The sequence below is a fragment of the Limanda limanda genome, chromosome 14 (assembly GCF_963576545.1).
Source record: "Limanda limanda chromosome 14, fLimLim1.1, whole genome shotgun sequence".
Lineage (NCBI taxonomy): Eukaryota > Metazoa > Chordata > Actinopteri > Pleuronectiformes > Pleuronectidae > Limanda > Limanda limanda.
The window spans coordinates 22,679,528-22,700,021 of NC_083649.1; the positions used below are offsets into that span (position 1 = coordinate 22,679,528).

General features: G+C 42.2%; 1 protein-coding gene across 1 annotated transcript; it reads right to left on the bottom strand.

Annotated features, from left to right (window-relative positions):
• Positions 1-1,928: 1,928 nt before the first annotated feature.
• On the bottom strand, positions 1,929-19,683 carry map6a (microtubule-associated protein 6a). Its single transcript, XM_061085488.1, has 5 exons — positions 18,818-19,683; positions 7,026-7,239; positions 6,639-6,850; positions 3,526-3,636; positions 1,929-2,076 (listed from the first exon to the last, which is right to left on the bottom strand). The coding sequence occupies exons 1-5, from the start codon at positions 19,474-19,476 to the stop codon at positions 1,929-1,931; spliced, it is 1,344 nt and encodes a 447-aa protein (XP_060941471.1). The 5' UTR covers positions 19,477-19,683.
• Between the last annotated feature and the right edge of the window lie 811 nt (positions 19,684-20,494).

Sequence of the window (20,494 nt, forward strand, 5' to 3'; positions counted from 1 at the left end):
CCCCCCTCCACCCCACCCCCCACTGCTCGTTCAAGACAATCGTCTGCAAGCGCACAATTACACAAATCCCAGAAATGTTCAGCACCAGAGTGTGTTGTTTTCGAGACGTCCCTGAAGCAGGGGGCTCGTGCAGCTTTATGTTGTGTGTACTGTGTGTGTGTGTGTGTGTGCATGTGAGAGATTGTGAGCACAGTTATTTATAGTGTCATTTACTGTTGGCTATAAAGCATACAGCAGCATTGAGAGGGGAGCAGCTTAATGAGGAGTAAAATGAACAGCGACATGGAATCAGCTTCTCTACACCAGCTGTTTGATTGCGGTTCTCTCTCTCCCTGCTGACCTGTTTCTTCATCCCTCGTTCGCCCTTGTATCCTGGTTTATAAGACAATGAAATATGAGAACCTGCGATTGCGATAACAAAGCTTCTTAAAAGGTTCCCAATAATTCCCTCAGGTAATCTAATGCTTTCCTTTTGTTGCTGATAAAAAGTGCAAGGTAAAAGGTTCAGTTGTAGGTTTTCACCAGCAGGGACACGCATGGTGAGCTGTGTCTCAATTCAGTCACTGAACTGACACACACACACACACACACACACACACACACACACACACACACACACACACACACACACACACACACACACACACACACACACACACACACACACACACACACACACACACACACACACACACACAAACTTCTTGCCCAGACTGTGTTGAAAGGTTCAGGGTATTATCCAGCCTGCCAGACATTTCGTTTTGAGATATCAGTTTGCTGTCTGATATAGAAAGTCTGAGCCAAAGTTCATAAACAATCTTATCATTAGCAAACCTGATCCAAAACCAATGATCTACTTTGATCTACATGTGATAAAAAACAGATTTGACTCTAATTCCTACCCAGCAACATTTCGCCATTAATAAGAAATAAATAAGAAATAAATCTGAGAATATAAAGACACACACACACACACACACTCCCAAGAACCCACTGACCCAGTGGTTTACAGGAAATTTGCTTCTTCAAAAACTGCCAACTCATCAGCCACTAGTTCCTCAAGATGGCGTCCATTCCCTGTGTACCTGGACTGTCCACACTTGTATATGTCACATACTGAATCACGTGTGGCTTCTAAACTGCTGTGATGTCACAAAATCCCAATCATATGTACTTGTACTGTACTATTTGTTGGGATCCATTTACTGTGTCCTAAGACAGAACTGGTGTGTGTTACCTAGAGGTAACGTTCGGTATCTTTGCATAACTTTAAAAATGTGACAATTGAGCCTTTTTTTTTGTTAATCAAAAAAGTTAGAAGTTGAAGTAACGTGTCATTTTAACACAGGTAGGATGAGTGTATCATTTTATTACTAGTAGTGAAAATGCTCTAATAATTTCAAGAAGTTTTAAAATTAAGTTATATACCCTTATGCATTGGAACTTGACATTATTATCAAATGCAGGGTTCCTCTGTCTGTGCAACACACTGAACTCATTCATCACTTCACACTGTTCCAACCCACTGTTTGAAAATGACTGAACATAAAACACAAAGTAAAATACAGCATGGCAATCTGCAAGCAATCCTCAGTTTATTTACACTAAAACCGGTCATTGTACAGTAACAGTTTGTTATGTGATTGTTGTATAAGCACTTAATGGTGTAGTTTTTTCTAACAGTTTGACGATGTCCTTTGAAATAAATTGCATGAAACTGTAAAATAATGTAGCACCTTTGTGACAATGCCATTTGCAGCTGTGACCTCTGAGCCAAAAACATGCATGTTTCAAATATGTAGGCTGTTTTATTGTATATTGTTTTATCATCTCTTTTCCTAATCCACCTTAAATACTAGATATATACAGCAAGGAGCGGCAGTCGGTGTATACGGGTGTAGCTGCCTCCTCCTTCCTCAGAGGCAGAGCTACTCAGTCTGGTTCCCGTCTAGGGCAAAGCGAACGACTCCGCCGCTCCTCCGAGGCTCGGGCAATTCCAGTGGTGGTTGTACATCTCCTCCAACAGCACCCTGGGAATGATGATGACTGGGTCGGAGAGGCTCGTCCTCAGCACCTCTAGGAGGCAGCACATGGTTACGATACCAGAGAGGGAGGAGAAGGAGACAGAAAGAGACAAAGTATGAGACCTTTTTCTCGGGCGAACGACAGCAAAGCATTGGGATAAGCTGAGCTGAGCACCCTGTGACCACTCATTATAGAGGAGAATATATCAGAGCTTTGTTTTAGGGACGGCCTCTCCAGCTACAGCAACTACAGCTCCTTTATTCTGTTTTCCACAGATATGATATTAAAAGACCTCATGATAATCTTGTGATTTAATTCATAGTGTATCTTTGAAAACGGATTTTGAATACATAAGTCATTTTGGGTTTTCTGAAGGTTTATTTCGATCAGGGTTTCTAAACTAAAGGGCTTCCAGGGTATATAATTCTAGGGAATAATTTGTTTTCACTATAACATGCTTATGAAATGTTTAGTATTTTGGTCCCAAATATCATTCACGTCCTGTTATAAAACATTGAAAACCACAAATCTTGTCAAATGGGGGTCCGTGGTCTAATTTGGGTCGGTCCTTGAAGTTCAAAAGATTGAGAACCACTGATTTAGATCAATACAGACCAATGGTTTTAATCCTCACTTTGACAGACTCAATTCATCTCCGTGACATGAACGACAGGAAGTCGATAGTTCAATGAGGGTCTCAGGGTGTTCTGTGAAACAAAGATACTAGATGGTACAAATTAGAGAGAAAATCGTTAACATGCACTTACAATTTCCTTTGAATCGTCTCTTTCCAAAGCAGAGCATCTTCTCTCATTCCATTTATACTCACCCCAGTCGAGCTCACCACACATCCATGCCAAAACTCTACAGATATTCTGGATCTAAACATAAACATCTGATTGCAGGTCCAACAGAAAACAGTGGCAGCATGCGTTTTGAATGAAAGAAAAATGATCATTATAGTCTAAACATACAGTAGAATGCACATTTTAACCATCAACAAGCTGAGATGCAAAATGCAACACTTCATTGATTTCATGGCGTGTGAGGCAGTGACCTCCACTCTCCTCCCTGGGCGGGAAATACACTCGTATAATGATTCATAATTCAAAACAAGTCGTGCAGTTAGTTTTAGCCGTGAAGAGGGAGAGGGTGCAGCACTGCAGTCGACAGAGGGTCATGATGGTGGAGATGATCGGACTTAAACCTGCGGCCTCCTTAAGAAAAGGCACCTTAAGGAACCTTGCATGTGGGATGTGAGAGCAGGCGGTCAGACAGCCCCGGTCACCCCCTACTCTAGTGTCCATATGGAAGAGAAACACATAGGGGCCATGGCCTGAGGGGTGGGCCAGAAATAATGCGCGAGTGAACCAGAAAAAATAAATAATTGTGCCACTGTATTAAAACGTTAAAACATAAATTCCATGAGCATGTGTGGATATGAGAGTATGAGTGGCTCGTGGCCTATTTTTTTGCCTAGCCGCGCTCGTGATCGGTTACCTGGGATTGGGTAGTGCACAGCCCCACAGGTGTTGCTTTAGAGTCTGCACCCAGCTAATGTCTCGGATTGGCTGGCAGAGTTGTATGTAGTGGTACTGTTTTAGCACAACCCTTCAAATGAATCAGAATGTCACTCATTAGCAAAACAAGAAAGTGGACACAGCATCATCCAAGTGTGACGTTCTCAAATCAAATTCTAACCATGACACCAGACTAAAAATTAAGAATGTGATCTCAGCAAAAGTAACATCACAAATTTGTGGTGTGTTTTTTTTTTTTTCACGATAAAGTGCATCAATTATACATCAACTAAAACCCTAAGAAGCACATGACATCTTATTCTGGAATAAGTGTCTGGGCATCCTTTGGCCGGCATGTTGCTTTGTAAGTTAGATGAGTTCTTGGAATATATTGAGACAAGGTGCAAAAATAATATATTCTTCAGTTCTCACATGGGGGCAACATGCACGGCCTGGAGTGGATGTCAGAGCTTATGCCAGAATGTAGCGCAGGTTTGGATAAGCATAGAAAGAAGTGGTGAGAGCAAAATTCTCTTCCATGTGGATTCATTGAATAAAGGTCGTCTCTCATGACAAACACTGGGACAAGAGGAATGCTGACAGATACCTGCAACCACTACTCTTTAACCAGTAACAAAAGGAAGCGAGAAGACACTGCTTTTTCTGCTTTTTTTTGCATTTATTTGTAATGTTTCATTAAATATGAGCAAGCAGGTAGAAACACAAGCACGTCACAGTCAATTTCTTTTTTTTCTTTCTTTTTTTGCCCAAGACATAACTTTCTTTACCATACTTTCTATCCTTATTTGCCTAATAGTCACACAGATAGCACCAGGTGTGTGCTGTGCTAAGCACTGTTTACATTTACTGCCCCTGCAGAGCCCACCCGCCCACCTCCCTCCTTCGCTCCCTGGTGTAATAACGTGACAAAGCGTCACGCGACCAAAGGCTGCAAAATGCTAATGAGTCGGGGCCCTCACTCCAGATGGGGCGCATGCTCGGCTTGGATAGACATGGCGGCGATGGTTGCTGCAGACACCACAGAAAACAGAGGCGGTTACACCCGTCCAATCAGGATGGAGAGAGGGATGCTGGGTAGCAGAACTAATGAGAACAGTCAGGTGAGTGTGGGGGTGGAGCACATCCATGACAGTGCTCTTTTAATCCCCAAAGAGGTGTTTCTATGTAATTATGCTAAGATTTAGAGAAAGTAGTTGGATGCTTTGGACTGACTATAATATATACACAAATTGTATGCTTTATATACACGCGAGGTTATAATTGGTTTTAACAGATTAACAGTTACAGTACAGCCAATTTCTTGTTCCCTTTCTTCAACACATCTCATTGAGGAAATCCGGATAAAAAAACAAAAAAAACAGGCCTAACTTCTTGTTTTTTTAAACTTTGCTAGATACCTATTACACACATACACACACGGCACCACAATGTGGAACCTGCTGCACAAAAGTAGAGTTAATCCAGTCTTACATCATCATTTAAAACAAACTAAACCCAGCATACTGTTATTCAAATTGGAATTTAGGCAAAACAAGAGGAACAGCGTGGATTCAGAGACAGAGAGCGTTGAGCAGTAGAGTCAAAGTTACACTTACATCACACCACCGTTATTTGGTTATTGGTTTAGATGTGAATAATATATCAGGGACTTGATTATTTATTGAGAAAACGTTTTGAAGAGTGAATCTGTGCTTCATCCATTCAGCTCTCTTTGTAACAGTGATGTGAGAAGTGCTACCAGGCAGCAACATGAGCCGTCTGCAGGCTAATCACACGGGTAAGGTTCACCTCCAGGCAGCGTATGTCTAAAAACAGGAGGTGTGTGTGGGTGTGTGTGTGTGTGTGTGTGTGTGTTTGAGTGCAGGCTACTGCAACTGCATATCATGTTGTGAAGCTTCACAGACGGCTCAGTTAATGTGTTGGAGGCGATTTGACTGAATTATGACCTATGAGACTGACAGCTCCACACACTGAGCTCGATGGACAAACTAAACCACTCAAAGGAGCATTTAGCAGCTCATCCCTCTCTGAATCTGAAAAACCTCGTTACTCTAATGTAAAATGTCACTACGAGTGCATGACAGTGTTATCTAATTCAGCGGGAATATTCATCTGCTATGCAAATGACTGGTGTTTAATGCATAATCAGTCTAGTGTGACCCACATGGTTTGTTGGCAACAAATTGGATGTTACAAAATAGCCTGAGTGAAGTTAAACACCAGTGTATGAATGAGCCACACATGAATGGAGGAAACAGACGAGGTGTTTTTCTTAAGATGAACTTAAATACGTTTACAGCCGACAACAGAGTTCAAAGATAAATGAGAGAAAATCACATTTAACAAAGTGTTGCTCAACACGCGCTTAAAGCCCTGCGAGCTCGACATGAACAGAGGACAGTAGCGCTGATGACAGAGCAGGTAGAAAACAAGCCGACACTCATGACTAACCAAGCAGCACATTTATCAAAGGATTTTCAAATTGCTGTGAATTTAGCAAATTATGAGATCATACCCAAAGTGCCAAATGGATAATCTTTACTTCATAAAAACTAAAAAACAAAAAGGGAAGAAAATCCTTGATAAACACAACAAAGCAATCTGCTCAGCCGATCAAAGCCAACCTTTCAGAATTGCTTGTTGGTTGGCCCATACAATAAAAGCCATCCATTGGCTAGCCAGGCAGCCAGTAGTCATGGCAACCTTGAATGGAGGCTAGCAGAGTGGGGGTGGTGGGTGGCATCAAATGGCGGGGTAGAGGATGCTCCTACTCCGTACTATAGAGAAAAGCATGAGGCAGGAGCAGCAATGACATGTCATGTGGACATCTTATTCTAGTATCATTGTACAAACAGAGCTAAGAGGTAGGACAGAGAAGAATAAAGGAACGAGAGACTGAATGAGAGACTGAGAAAAGAAGAGTCGAAGAAGAGGTTGGACGGAGAAGCAGAGAGGAAGGAGGACAGAGATGAGAACACAGATGAAGAACCTTAATTCATTTTGCAGCCTCTGTGTCCGATTTCCCCCAAAATATAAGAAATAAAAATAGAAGTAGTGCTAAATGATTTTTACTCTTTTGCCTCAGCCAGTTTGTTGTTCATCTCTTTACTTTTCTCCTTGTCCCCCACCGCTGGCCGGTTCTCGGACTGGTTCTCCGAGGTCGTCTTCTTGGAGCCCTTCAGCCCGGCGCTCTGCTTATCTTTGGCTTTCTTCACCGGCTTGCCCTGGCCAGCCGCTGTGGCTCCAGACTTTTTGGGTTTAGAGCGAGAACTATATCTGTCAACCTAAGGATGTTGGATAGCGGAAATCAGATTGCTGGGATGGCTATTAAGCTCTAAAAGGTAATAATGTTGTTCGATGTTATGGCATGACAATTTGAAGATTTTATCAGCTCCCCTGTCTTTCCCCACCACAATTCAATTCAAACCATATTACAAGGTTGGAAAGGTGCATTCTCACCTGATTGATGGGGTCTATGTAAGGCTCGCTGTACAAACTGCGTATCCTCCTCCGATCCACGGCCTTGTTATCAGCCGGCCGCAGTGGGGCTTGCCCCTTGAAGGTGGCGCTGTAGCTGGTCTCCAGGCAGGTCTTCTCATCCGGTGGCAGGTACTGGGACTTGGCCCGGATCATCTTGGCAGGCTTCACATCTCTGTAGGCCTTAAATTCAGTTCTGTGGAAGAAGGAAGTCAGTGGTTACAAAATCTAGTATGTTACCAGTGCTTTAATAGCCATTAACAGTGAAAATTAATGAAGGGCTGTGACAATGCATCAGTGAGGGTGACACATGATCTTACATTCTAAATACTTGTGTTAACAGAACATGTTTATATTATTTAACAGGGATACTTAAAGTCTTTAAGGCCTTCTGTTAATGTAGCTGTTGAAATATAAGGGAAATGCTATCTTGCAAAGAGCTAAATGAGAAGGTACATTTCTGATACTTATTCCCCAGTTCCAGGTTCTGCTCCCTGATTTGAGCTTAACTGAACATAAAATAAACAGGTGAACAGCTCGTTGTGGAACAGCAGAGGTATCAGCCCTTTCCAAACAGACCTGTTTAGAATGGCCACTGCACTCGTTTTCCAGAATGTCAAGCTCCTCGATCCAATAACACATTTTCCGACAACAGTATTTCCCACTCACCTAACCCTGGCTCATTATATGTATAAATATGCTGGTGTATTTATCCATCTGGAAAGCAGAGATCGCTTTAGGTCAGTGAACAACATTCTGTGTTGGATCACCAATTGAAGACAGTCTCTAGAAAAACTGATTTACAAGGTTTTAGTAGCTGTCTACAGAAAATATATTAAGTGGTGCATCAGCGCTGTAGTGCAGAGTCTGTCACAAGTACTGTAAGTGAGAGGAGGTGTGCACCACAATCTGACTGTGGGATATTCTCTCACGCAGCAGTTCTAATGAAGGTCAGCAGTGTGGCCTTCACACAGAGCAGACTGACCTGCAGCATGTGATCTGTTTCTGCCTCCTCACATCTCAAGAGCTGTGGCCAGGAGCAAAGACACAGCAGCCTGAGAGCAAGAGCATATTAACGTCTTTTACATTAATATCACACTGCATCGCTCTCTCCTTTATACTATTTACACTAATTTTGTCTGCAGTGTACTCTTTTTCCTCTGCAGTGTACTGTTTTCCCTCTACATTTTTCATCTAGTCATATGCACCAAACCACCATATGTTACAGATACAGAAACTGTACATTAATGACCAATTAGTGCATTGGGATCAGTGGTGCAACTACAGCAAATGTATCCTATAGACCAGAAAATGTGAACACAATAAAGCGGCAAGCAGCAAATCCTGTCGATTTGTAAACTGGACTCATCTGCATTATTGGTATAGAATTGTAGAAATGGTTGCTCTTTATATAAAGATGATCAGGTGATTTTGTGGAAAACTACAAATGCACTGCAAGACACTGCAAAACTGTTTCATCCTGCTCTCATTATCAGGTCTCTCCTGAAATAGAGATTTTAATCTCATTAAGAATCTTAATCTGGTCTAGGTGAAAAATATAATATGTCAATTATGAAAAAAGAAGCTGACATATCCATCTGTCTGGTCATGACATACAGCTTCAAACTTAATGTGCATTGTATTTCTCTCTGTCAACTCTTGATTTTTACAGAAAGTAACTAAGTAGATGCATTTACTGTTGTAAGAGATATGTGCTGTGCACCAGTTTTCAGAAAATGAAAAGATGAAAAAATGATAGCAAATAATAACTAGTGATTTTACGATTGATCTTCAAAAATACAGTATTAAATAGTTAAAACTGTCATTATTATCTTCAAGATAAGAGATATACATTCTGGAATTTGACCCCACAGTACATCTCCTGCATTTGTAGCTGAGTAGAAACTCATGCCCTTCACTTGTCTCCTGTGGCTCCAGTCAAGTCCCAAATACAAACTCTCTCACCCTCAACCTAGCACAGTTCAGTGCAAATACACAGAGCCACAGAAAGTATCCAAGGTTCAGTGAAAAGCCCCTGTTCCCTCTGTGAGTAAAGAAAAGCACGACATTAGGCAACACCACTACGTGTGGGTACAGGAGGAGACGAGGCCCAGCTGCTGTACAGGAAACTCATTAAAGTTTATAAGGCCAAGTCTAATGGAAAGACATTAAATCAATAACTGCAGCTATGGAAAACAGCCTTGGAGAGCAAGTGATCCTGTCCAGTGTAATGTATGTGGCAGGGACAGGGGCATTGATTTTACAGAGGCTGTAATTGCCCGAGTTTCCATCACAACGCAAAAGCTGCGTTCTGACCTCACCAGGTCTTGTGGTGAGTTGTCATGAGTTAGCATGTGGGAGGGAAACGACCAACAACAACAGATTGTGTGATGAGAGAGGCACTGTCCTGGATTTACAGGATAAGCTCTGAGGCGTGTATGTCTTTTCACTGGCTGTTGTTGAATCTGGGTTGATATCGCCAATTTTTCTGTCCCTACAGAAGGCTGGAACTGACAGAGCTGAATTGATGACTGTGTTATTCTAAAGCTGCACATGTATTTCATCCAGCCTTTATGAAACTGTGTGGCAGCAGAAGACAAGTTACAAATTATTCAAAGAATTTCAATTGAAAGTGGACAAGCTTTAACATCAGCACTCCATGTCTCCATTGATAGAATGATTTCATTAATTTATACTTAACTTAGCTAGCAGGCCCTCAAAGTTAATGTTATCTATCCATCCACTATCTAGTGGTAGCTGGAGTCAATCCCTGCTGACTTTGGGCGAGAGGTGGCGACAGGTCACCAGTCCATCACTGGGCCGACATATCGAGGCAAACGAAAAAACAATTATCTTTGGATTGTGGGAGGGAGCCTGTTTAGCAGGAGAAAACTCACACAGACAAGGGGAGAACTCCACATTGGTACGACCTGGTCAGTCTTCATTCAAATTTGATCTTTTCTATTTTTAAGACTGGAGCATTAAACGTTGTTAAACTCTCTCTTTGATAGAAGGTCTGTTGACAGTGATATGGCTGCTGCATACAACCCCTCCAGTGGTGCAGAAGAGAGTTGGAAATAAGAGGAGATATTACACAACACCACCAAAGTCCACTTTCAATGCTCAACTGGGCCAAGAAGCCACAGTGCAAAGGCAGGTTACACAACAATGTCCAAGGCCAAGGGTATAAAGCACTCACATGGCACCACAGGGTGCGTGTCTAAGAAATAGACAGAGAAAGAGACAGTGTGGGTGCAGGCAGTGTTCACAGTGTGAAACACCGGTCTGTACTCTAAGATAGCTGCTATTCACCAACATATGACTGTGTAACAATAACGCCTCTGTCTCAGAGGCCAGTGTGTACTTGGTACTTGTGTAAAAACGAATGTTCACAAAGGTTTCTCGCTTCATTGGCTGTTATATCACACAACTTTATCTAGTGACTGTACATCATGGGCCTGAAAACAGGCTGAGGTTCACATGAGGCTGTATCCATCAGCTCTGTAAATATTATCTCAGTGCTCTGGGTAGATGTAGACGTAGACCTTTTACTGGGCAACAAAAACAGCAGTTTACTCAGATTGTAGAGCACCGGCAGCAGCTGAGGTACTGAACATAGATGGTTAACAGTGTATTTTGCAGTTGTGTTTTTAAAAATGTTTCACATTTTGTATGAAGAATACCTTGCAAAACTCACTATGTCACCCTTTATGTCACCATTATTCCCCCTATCCTTTCTCGATGATGGTGATTTTCCTTATACTGTAAACAGCGTTGTCCATCATCGGTCATATAACACTAAATACACAAAACAAGCCCCAAAATCTTTTTACAAAACCAAATCTTTGCTCCGTGTGGAGTCAGAAATTAAATGATCCTACAAACAAAACCTACAATTCTGCAACTACTACTTCCATGTTAGTCCTAATTTCTCAACCCTCTCTTTACATCAATTTAAAAAAATATATTTTATTGTTTTAATGTTGTTCTTTTATCCTTAACTGATTGCCATGCTGAGTGTGTTCTGGCTTTTCTTCCATTTTTTTTTATCTTTGCACTTATGTTTTTATTTTGTGAAGCACTTTGAAACTATGGTTTTGAGAGGTGATGTAGGAAAGTTTATCGTTGTTATTATTATATATATTAATATATATATTGATAGCAAATATCAAGGTCAATCCACCCTAGTGAAGCCAAGATAACACAAACCATCTGGTGAGTAAAAAATGATGTGCTGGAAAAGTGCAATGTGTTTCTTATTTTAATGAATAAGATGTAAGCTCACACTCGTCTGCAGATAAAGTCTCAGTCCCAAACGCACAGAAAAAAGCAAAATAACTAAACTGTAGCAAATGAATGTGCTGTATAGCCGTTCATTTTCAGACAATGAGATGTCAGGTCACCTGCAATAAATCTTATATTTACCTCAAACAAAGAGGCCATATCTTCATCAGCGTATGTTTGTCAATTGTTTCAATTTTGTTGCATTTGTGTCACACAAATAAAAAGAAAATAAATTTCAAACAAGCTCCTGTTTTATTCTCTATCACTATTTTTGTGTTTCTGAAATCTATCCTGCTTTGTTATTTCCAGAGATGGCTTTCTGCTCTGTGACTCACTAAGGCCCAATATGTTATATTTATACAAACATACTGCCTGATACTTCTTGCTGTGGGACTAAAGCTGCTTTGGACGGCTGACCCCTGCAACCCGCTGTGATGGAGGGGATGTGCAGAGAAAGGCCTTGTCACTACAACTAAACACTGGCACTGACAGGGTCGGAAACCCGCCAGGGTACAGCACTGCTGAGCTTCATGCAACCCTGCTCTAACATGGCACAATCTGGACACCTAACCAAAGGAACAGTCATGAGAGGAGAGAATAAAAAGAGAGCCTGCTATTTGTGCTCGGTGGATACAAACCATGTAGAGCTGAATGGTTAAAAGCAGGGTGACAGTTTACTGGCAGGCCACAGAAAACCACCCGGGAGTAGAGTCTATAAGTCAAATTTACCACAGCGACAGAAATGACCACTATAGACAGATAGATAGATAGATAGATAGATGGATAGAAGATAGAGGTAGAGCGTTGTCCAATAACTAGAAGGTCGTTGGTTTGATCAGAGCCCCCCCCCCATTCCACGTGCCTGTGTCCTTGGGCAAGACACCGAACGAAAATGACCTCACGGCATTGCAGACAGTGTGTGATTAATGTGCGATAGAGAAAGTGCTGGACATATGCACTTAATGGATCTGTGTGTGAATGGGTGAATTGTGAAACTGTGTAGCGCCTTGAGTGGTCAATAAGACTAGAATAACTGTAGAGAAATACAGATCATTTAACATAGATATCTAGATTATAGATAAATAGACAGGGTTTAGTGATTGTTGATGATTAATGTTTAACGTCCTTTTATATTTACTTTATGTTATTTGCATATTTGGATAGTATTAACACGTTTGATGATTAGAAAAAAATTGAGTTGTACAGACACATGACGTATATAACATCCCTTGGTTTAGACCATAGGGTTTAGACCCATAAATTGCTAAATCAGTCCCAATCCAATAACTCCTTTTATAGTCTACGCTTCGAAACGCTGTAAACCATGAATCCATCTGAGACAAATGAGCACTGTGATTCTGACTCTACTTCTACAACAGTGCCGGACTGAGATAAAGGGCTGGCTGGCTTTCTCACAGTATTATTTCATGGAGGGCATCTGCCCACGCACAGTGCAACAGCTCCACTTCCTAACAGTGTTTCTTGGTGCGTAAGTGGGCGTGGAGCCTGGCTTCTGGTCAGTACTCCCTCCTGGGATCAGCTGGCCTCATCTCTATCTCACAGCCTCTCCGCAGCCATTAAGGCTCAATAGAAACTGCCCAGTGGAACATTACAGGGGGATTAGCACTGGATCAAATTTCACCAAGTATTCTGGGTATTATGTCAGCAACTGTTTGTTTTTGATGGTATACATTTAAAGGTATACAGTTAATTATAATCAGACATACTAGAGGTATTATAGTACCTTCTAAAGAGAAAGCCCTTCCACTGAGCACTGTACCAAAACTATGCTGCCAGTTTGTCCCAAAGAGCAAGTTTTCAGTGTATTTACAACTGCAGGTTCAACTGGCTTTCATCATTTTATATAATTCATTCATACCCGGACTCTAATCTGAAGACACTTCCTTGTGAAAGAACTGTAATCAGATATGATCAAATCAGATTAGACTGCTTGCGTAAGATTGTTAGCTGGAGCTGGCAGAGCTCTGCATTGATGCAACAACTGGATGCTGGATATCAGCTGAGATTTTAGGATTACATTTTGGCACCATATGTGGAAACATTGCACAAATAAATCCCGCTGGTTTCACTATCAGCAGAGAAAGAGCTGAAAGCTATCTTGGGATTTTTGATGTTACAACCAGACGCTTTCACAGTTTGTGCTGTCTCTTTGTCTCGGAGCTGGAGCAGAGTCTGTGTTCCTGCATTCACTGCTCCTCGGAGAAACATGAAGCTTTGCAGTCTCTCAAAGAGGATCATTTTAAATCCACGGCCTGGTCCCGGTGAACTGTCTGCTGCTGAAAATGCTAAATACATGTGTGTGAATGTGACATGAAAGATGAAGATCATTTGGACTTTCCTGAGCATTGTTTTCTGAAGGAGGAAGGATTTTATATGAGAAACATGAGAGAAGAAGAAAATCAAAGGGCAAAAGCTACTGAGATTGCACTGCTGTGAAGAATGTGGAGCTATGATAGGTGACACAAATCCAAATTAGAATCTCAAGCCTTCTCAGCACCTCTCTATCTGAACTCTGTGAACCTGCTCTACCTGCCTCACTGTCAGCAGTGAAACACAATGCTCTTTTGCTACTCTCATGCATTTGCTTGTGCAATGTGCTCTTTAAATGTCATTTATTATATGCCACATATCCCATGTAATGCTGACAAGGTAAACAATGGCCTTTGTATTTTTCAGCAGTGCGGCTGACTAAAGAAAATGTATAACAAAGACTCCAGCAGCTTCTGTCTCATGCCGAACATGACATTTTAAAAATAAGGCAGCGGCGAGATGAAAGCGGGATGGAGCTTTTGACTGGCAGGCTGTGGGCTGAGAACAATGCACCAACTTGGGCAAGAAAATAAATATTTGACAGAGTTAAAAATAATTAGTTGCCGTTAACATCTCTCTGGTGCACTGCAGAAAAAGAGGCTTTGTGCTCAGCGAGCTTAAAGGTTTATGAAAACAGTGAATGTCACAGAACAGAGCTGAGGGTAACAAGGTTGCTTCAAACACAACATAGACACCTCATGTGGTTTTATGGTTGAAGATGGGTCTTGCCCTTCCTACACTTTGAGAAAGAAAAAGCTTTCACTGCAACTATAGCCCCAACATACATGATGTTTTCAAATGCTCAGCCCAGATTCTCTTTTTTATATGAACACATAACTTTATAATACATTGTGACTAGGATATGTTTGAGTAGGACCAAAGGCAAGTTCGTAGTTTTCTCGTCTGCCACTCCACTGGTGTCCTTGGGGGTCCTCTATGGTCTTTTTGACATAAATGTCATCATCCATCCATGTCCACTACTGTACTGTATGTCTGCATGCAGCCTTAAATGTGTGACCACAGCTAAATGTGCACATCGACTGTCCATGCTCTAGGAAAAACCATTTCACCTACTGGAATCAAAAAGGAAAATGGCTTCAGGTACGCATGCGTAGAACCCCAGACCGACATGGGCCGTCGTTTCAGTATGAATGGATCTGTGGTCATTTATGTGTGAACCAAACAAGTGCAGAAAGAGTTTTCAGTCGAGTAGCTCTTTTAATCTGTGTTCAGGTACCGTGGTGCTTTGACCTAAATGGTAACATCCATCTGCCAACATGACCACAATAACAATGCTAACATACTGATATTCAGAGGGTATACATTAATGCTGTAAACTATATTCACAACCTTAGCATGGAATGTTAGCATGCAAACATAAGCTATATTTTACACATGCAGCTGAGTCACCAATAAATCAAAAATCACAATCAGTTCTGAGAAAGATGCGAGAAGGATGTGATTGGTCAGTATGATTATAATCAGTGTGGTCAGAGCATAAGAATAATCTGTAGCCAATGTCAGGACAACTCCCTATCGACTGTAAATAATGATGGACAAAAAATTTCCACTTCCTCCTCTTGTACAAAATGAAGCCACCATCTTGTGCTTTCAAGGTCATTTGGTCCCTGTCCAATCTGCTAACGTGGAGGAAGCAGGATTTATAAAATATACTGCAGGTAGCCACCAGGATACAATCAAGAGGATTTGGCTTCCCTTTTGGGGGGGCTGTTATGTCGTCCATCTCTCAATTCAGTCAATGCAATTTACCAACTAGTGACTAAATGCAAAAAAGACAACCTCGTGCTAGCGCTAGAATTCATGTCAGGCTTTCACCATAGTAATGGGGATTTGCCCCCAGAGGTTATCTGGTTGTCAAAGCAAGGTGACATGTAAATTAAAATAACTGATGTGCACAATTGAGTAATTACTCATCTCCACCCACAACATTTTCACCGTAGCCCCATTAAGTCAGCAGGAGGTTTGAAGAATAAGACAAAGAAGATATTTTTGAGCTGCTTCACAACTTTTAAGTTGATACTTGTGAAGTGGAGTCATCAAAGTTTTTACAGATTCTATCCTGAAAAATATATTTAAAGGATCTCAAAAATAACATTACCTTGTGTTCTACAGCCATGTGAGTCCAACATCAAATTAACTTATTGAATCCAATCCAATACAGTGAGAATGTGAAGTGTGCATATAAAATGAGACTAACTGCATTAAGAGAATACATGATTATAATTCGAAATTGAAAGCATGAATTACTAAACTGTGCTATAAAAATCATCAAATAAACTATTTATTACACTTCTTAGACTCTGTGTGGTCCGGCCAATGGATGATGAGCGGAGACATCTACAGTCAGCCATCATGCCTAAAAATAAACTTGTCATTATTTCTAATCTACACTAAACATAATGGTATTTCTGGATTGTTCTTTTCTTATGTCTGATACTGATATTTATAGTCTCACTCTGCTGCAGCTAGACACAATAAGGATCCAAAACTGGTCCCATCTTCTAACAGCACAGACTCAAATAAACCCTGCTGACAAAGGGAAGGTATTTCTCTTTGTATGCAGGATTGTAAATTTACTTCATGGTGTTTAGTAGTTTCTTTCAAGAAATAAATATTCTTGCTGGTTTACGATTACCAGCAGCATTAGCATAAACCAAGACAAAGTTTCCTCATCAGGATTGTTTTTTTGGTTATAAATTGTTATTTCCTCCACCAAAGAGGCTATATTTTCACCCATGTCTATAGTTTGTCATCAGGATTATGCAAAAATGATTTAACAGATTTCCATGAAACTGATGGGAGGCTGGATGGGACATGGGCCAAGAATGAAGCCATTCAGTTTTGGAGTGGATCGTGACAAAGGGATGGATCCAGGAAATTTTAAACACTTTCTCTAACATTTTGAATAATCTGTCACTTTTAAGGAACTGATATTCATGAGTGTGTGAGATTTGGATCAGCCTGATTGAATTTAATGCTTCGGTTTTTGGCCTTGGCGAAGGAATGTGCTCTCCTGAGTGCCATTCTGGTTATTTCAATGATTTTCTCCCAGCAAGTCTCACCCATCACTTTATGTAAGTCACTGTTGAACTGGGAAATAAAATACTGTTATAAATGATTGTCATCTACAAAACATGATTATTATTTTCTATCGTTTTACAAATGTTGGTTTTAAATGAAGGATTTCAAACCGTAAGACTCATCCAAGCTTTTGTTTCTCACATATAATCAATTTTCAAATGAAACAGTCCAGTGAGATATAAAATCTAAAATATATAGTAAATTGTTTCATTAATATTGTGATATTTCAACAATATCACCCAGACCTACTTTAGCTGAGCCATTAGACAGGTTTTTTTTCTAACAGCAGTGATGGTCCTGTGTAATGATGCATGAATATTCAATAACGTTAAAGTGGAAGCCAAAGCACATGTGTGTGAATGGGTGTGTAGCTGTGAGCCCAGTCTCTGGAGTATTAAGCCACAGTTGACCTGCTTAGAGTCTCCTCTGGCAAAGGAAGACAGAGGGTTGAAGGGGGCTGCTGCTTGTTACGGTGCAGCCATTTCATGCTGTGTGAGGAGGGAGAGCCCCGGGCTGCACCGTGAGGACCCCATCACAACACAGGCTCAACAGCGTGGCACCAAACAGCTGGAGGACGAGCTGCCTGTTCTCACATGCACACACACTGTAGCACCATTCGCCCCGGCCTGCCAAACCCTGCCTCAACCCAAACCTGCGTTCTGTGACAACACTGAGCATCAAGTGTAAGAATTAGCCACATGTAACACTAAATCTAATAAAAGGCTTGACAAATGGTAATATTCAACACAAATGGTGAGAAAAAAAACAACTGAAAGCCGAGTGCAGTAGTAAAATGAAAGAAAAGGCCTCAGGGTGAAATGGATCTTATTTATCACATCGTCTCACCATCCGCCTTCACAGAGCACAAATGCAACCTGCAACAGTGACACGTATATTTTCAGGGCAAGCGTACATTGACAAATGACATGGGTGACTTGATGCTTATCCATCCACCCGTTCCTGTCATCCTCGGGAACATTGCATAATAGGACAGAGATTAGCCTTGTGGGCCCTAAAACATCAGCGGTGTTTGTCAACAAGTCAACCTTGTCCTTTACATAAATGCAGTGTTTTCACATCATCTGTGTACCTCTGAGCTTCTTAGTTTCAAAACAACAAGCCTCCAACTTGTCTCAAGTTTATGTGGTAAATTAGTCAGAGACAATACATGTTTCACACATCCCTGAAGAGGCCAGCAATCCATCAACTAACAGAGCATTTATCTTTGCATTTTCCCCATGTTTAGAGGATATGCTCCAGATTAAACCCTTACTTTTGTCAAAGGTTTCCTACAATTAATAAGACTATGCCAAAAACATACCCAGGACAGCAAGGGGTTCAGAAATGGGGGATGGTTTTTAGGGGGCCTCATTTTCCGGAAGCAGAATACAGTCAAGTAGAAGGTCAACAGACTGATCATGTCTTCTGCAGATAAGCACTAACAATGACTGTTTATTAAGTGAACTAATTCAAGTATGCTATGTATATCGGCTGTGGCTGAGGGGTAGAGTGGTCGTCCTCCAACCTGAAGGTCGGCAGTTCGATCCCCAGTCTGACCCATCTGCATGCCGAAGTGTCCTTGGGCAAGATGCTGAACCCTGAATGCCCCCCCCATAGAATAACAAAGTGCTGTGAATAGATGCACTGTATGAATGTGTGTGTGAATGGGTGAATGTAAAACTGTACTGTAAAGCGCATTGAGTTGTTATCAAGACGAGAAAAGCTCTATATAAATACAAAACCATTTACAATTTTATTTTACTTTGACCTCTATGACCCCTTCAGGCCGCCTGGGGCCTCTGAACTCCCAGGTTAGCCCTCCATCTCCCAGTGACAGGCATAGTCTGAAGAGGGTATGACCAGGTTATGAACAGACCATGACAAGTGTATGAACAGATTATAAACAAGTTATGAACAGCTATAAACAGGGTATGAATTGGTTATGGACAGGTTATTAACTGGGTATAAACAGAGTACAAACAGGGTCCAAACGAAAACCAGATATAAACCACTAATACACATGGAATACGAATGTTACAAACAGGGTATGAACTCACTTGTATGAGCTGTCGCCTCGGATCTCCTGTTTGATCTGCCTGTTGACAGCATCCACCGCCGCCCTCCCCTTGCCCTCTCCGTCCCCCTTCAGGCCGACCTGTCCCGGTCTGCCGGCCCGCTTCTTCCTCTCGGGCTCCGGCAGCAGGTCTTTCTCCTGACCCTTGTCGCTCTTCTCCACGCCGCAGTCCGCGTCGGCCCGCGCCGCCAGCTCCTTGGCGTGCCGCGGGTCCTCCCCGGCGGCGGCCCGGGGGATCCAGGGGTGGTCGAGCCTCTTTGGGATGGGCCAGGGCCGGAAGTCCTTCTGGTACTGGGTCTCGCTGTTGAACGGCGTCTCGGGCCCGTGGTACTCGCTCTTGGGCTTGCAGCTCGGTTCCGGTCGCACCTTCCAGTGCTTGTAGTCCTCGCGCATCACCGAGCCGCACACGCGCTCCTCGGACACGCACCTGCGGGGGGGGCGGCCGGATGCGGCTCGAGCTTCTTCTCGAGTCGGCTGCGTTGCTATGGCGACGCGGGCCCGCGGCGGCTGCAGCTGGACGTGCTTCATCTCCGACGCGTCCGTGTGCCTGGTGAAGACCAGCGGCACCGCGAGGTCCGCCTTGTCCAGCTGGTTCCAGAAGCGGGCCATGCAGCACGCCCTGCTGATACAGGGCCACGCCATGCTGCGGTCACACCCGGAGACACGACGACCGGCTGGGAGCTCCCGCTGCTCCGGGAGAGGTCCTCCTGGCTCCGAGAGAAACAAGAGAGAAACAAGATGTCCGTGCGCCAGGCGGCGGGGATGACTCCGCGGTTAGCGTTAGAGCAGGTTCTCAGGTAAATCCATTGTGCTGGAAAAATACACAACCAGAGATTTGAACCAGTTTGATTTGCTAAAGAGAACAGCCGCCCCGGTGTTAGCTCTGCTCCCCCGTGTGTCCCTCTGCGTCCCGGACCTGTCTCCGCATTCCTCCACGACACAGCACTGCGAGACAGCCCGGCCCCGCCCGCTCAGCATCCCGGAGAACCAGCGCCGGAGGAGACCGCTGGCAAGTCAGAGGCAAAGTCACAAGTAACTTCCGGTTCACCTCGCAAAGTAAAAGCCTCAGCGTCGCTCAGGTGACGTGGTATAATTTGAGACAAAAGGAAAACAGAGGGTTTGTTTTTGTATTTGTATTGTCTGATGAAGAGTTAATTGCAGAAAGAAAAAACGTGCACCACAAACAATAAACTAGGCCCGGAACGTTATTGATGAAATCTGAATTCTGTTGATTTCCGTTAGAAGGCTGATAAACACGGTGAACTTGACGTAAATGGTTCGTCTTCACGCAAAAGGTACAGGAGGAGGGACGTTTGGTCCATCCATCACATGCTTCTTCTCTCAACATTTAGCTAGATATTTGTTAACATTAGAGAAAACATAAAAGGTTTGGACTAAAAACCATAAAAAGTAATAAATAATATTAAAATTGTTAATAAAAATGTAAGATTTATATTCAGAATCAGAATTATTTTATTGGCCAAGAATAGTTTCACATACAGGAAATAGACTTGGTGTGGTTCATGCATAGGACATAAAACAGCAATATATACAAGTAGACGAAGCATTAACTGAAAATTGTCAAAAGAGCAAATATTAACAAATAGCGGAAAAATATATATAAAATCAAATAAAAAAATTAACACGATGGATTGGTTTA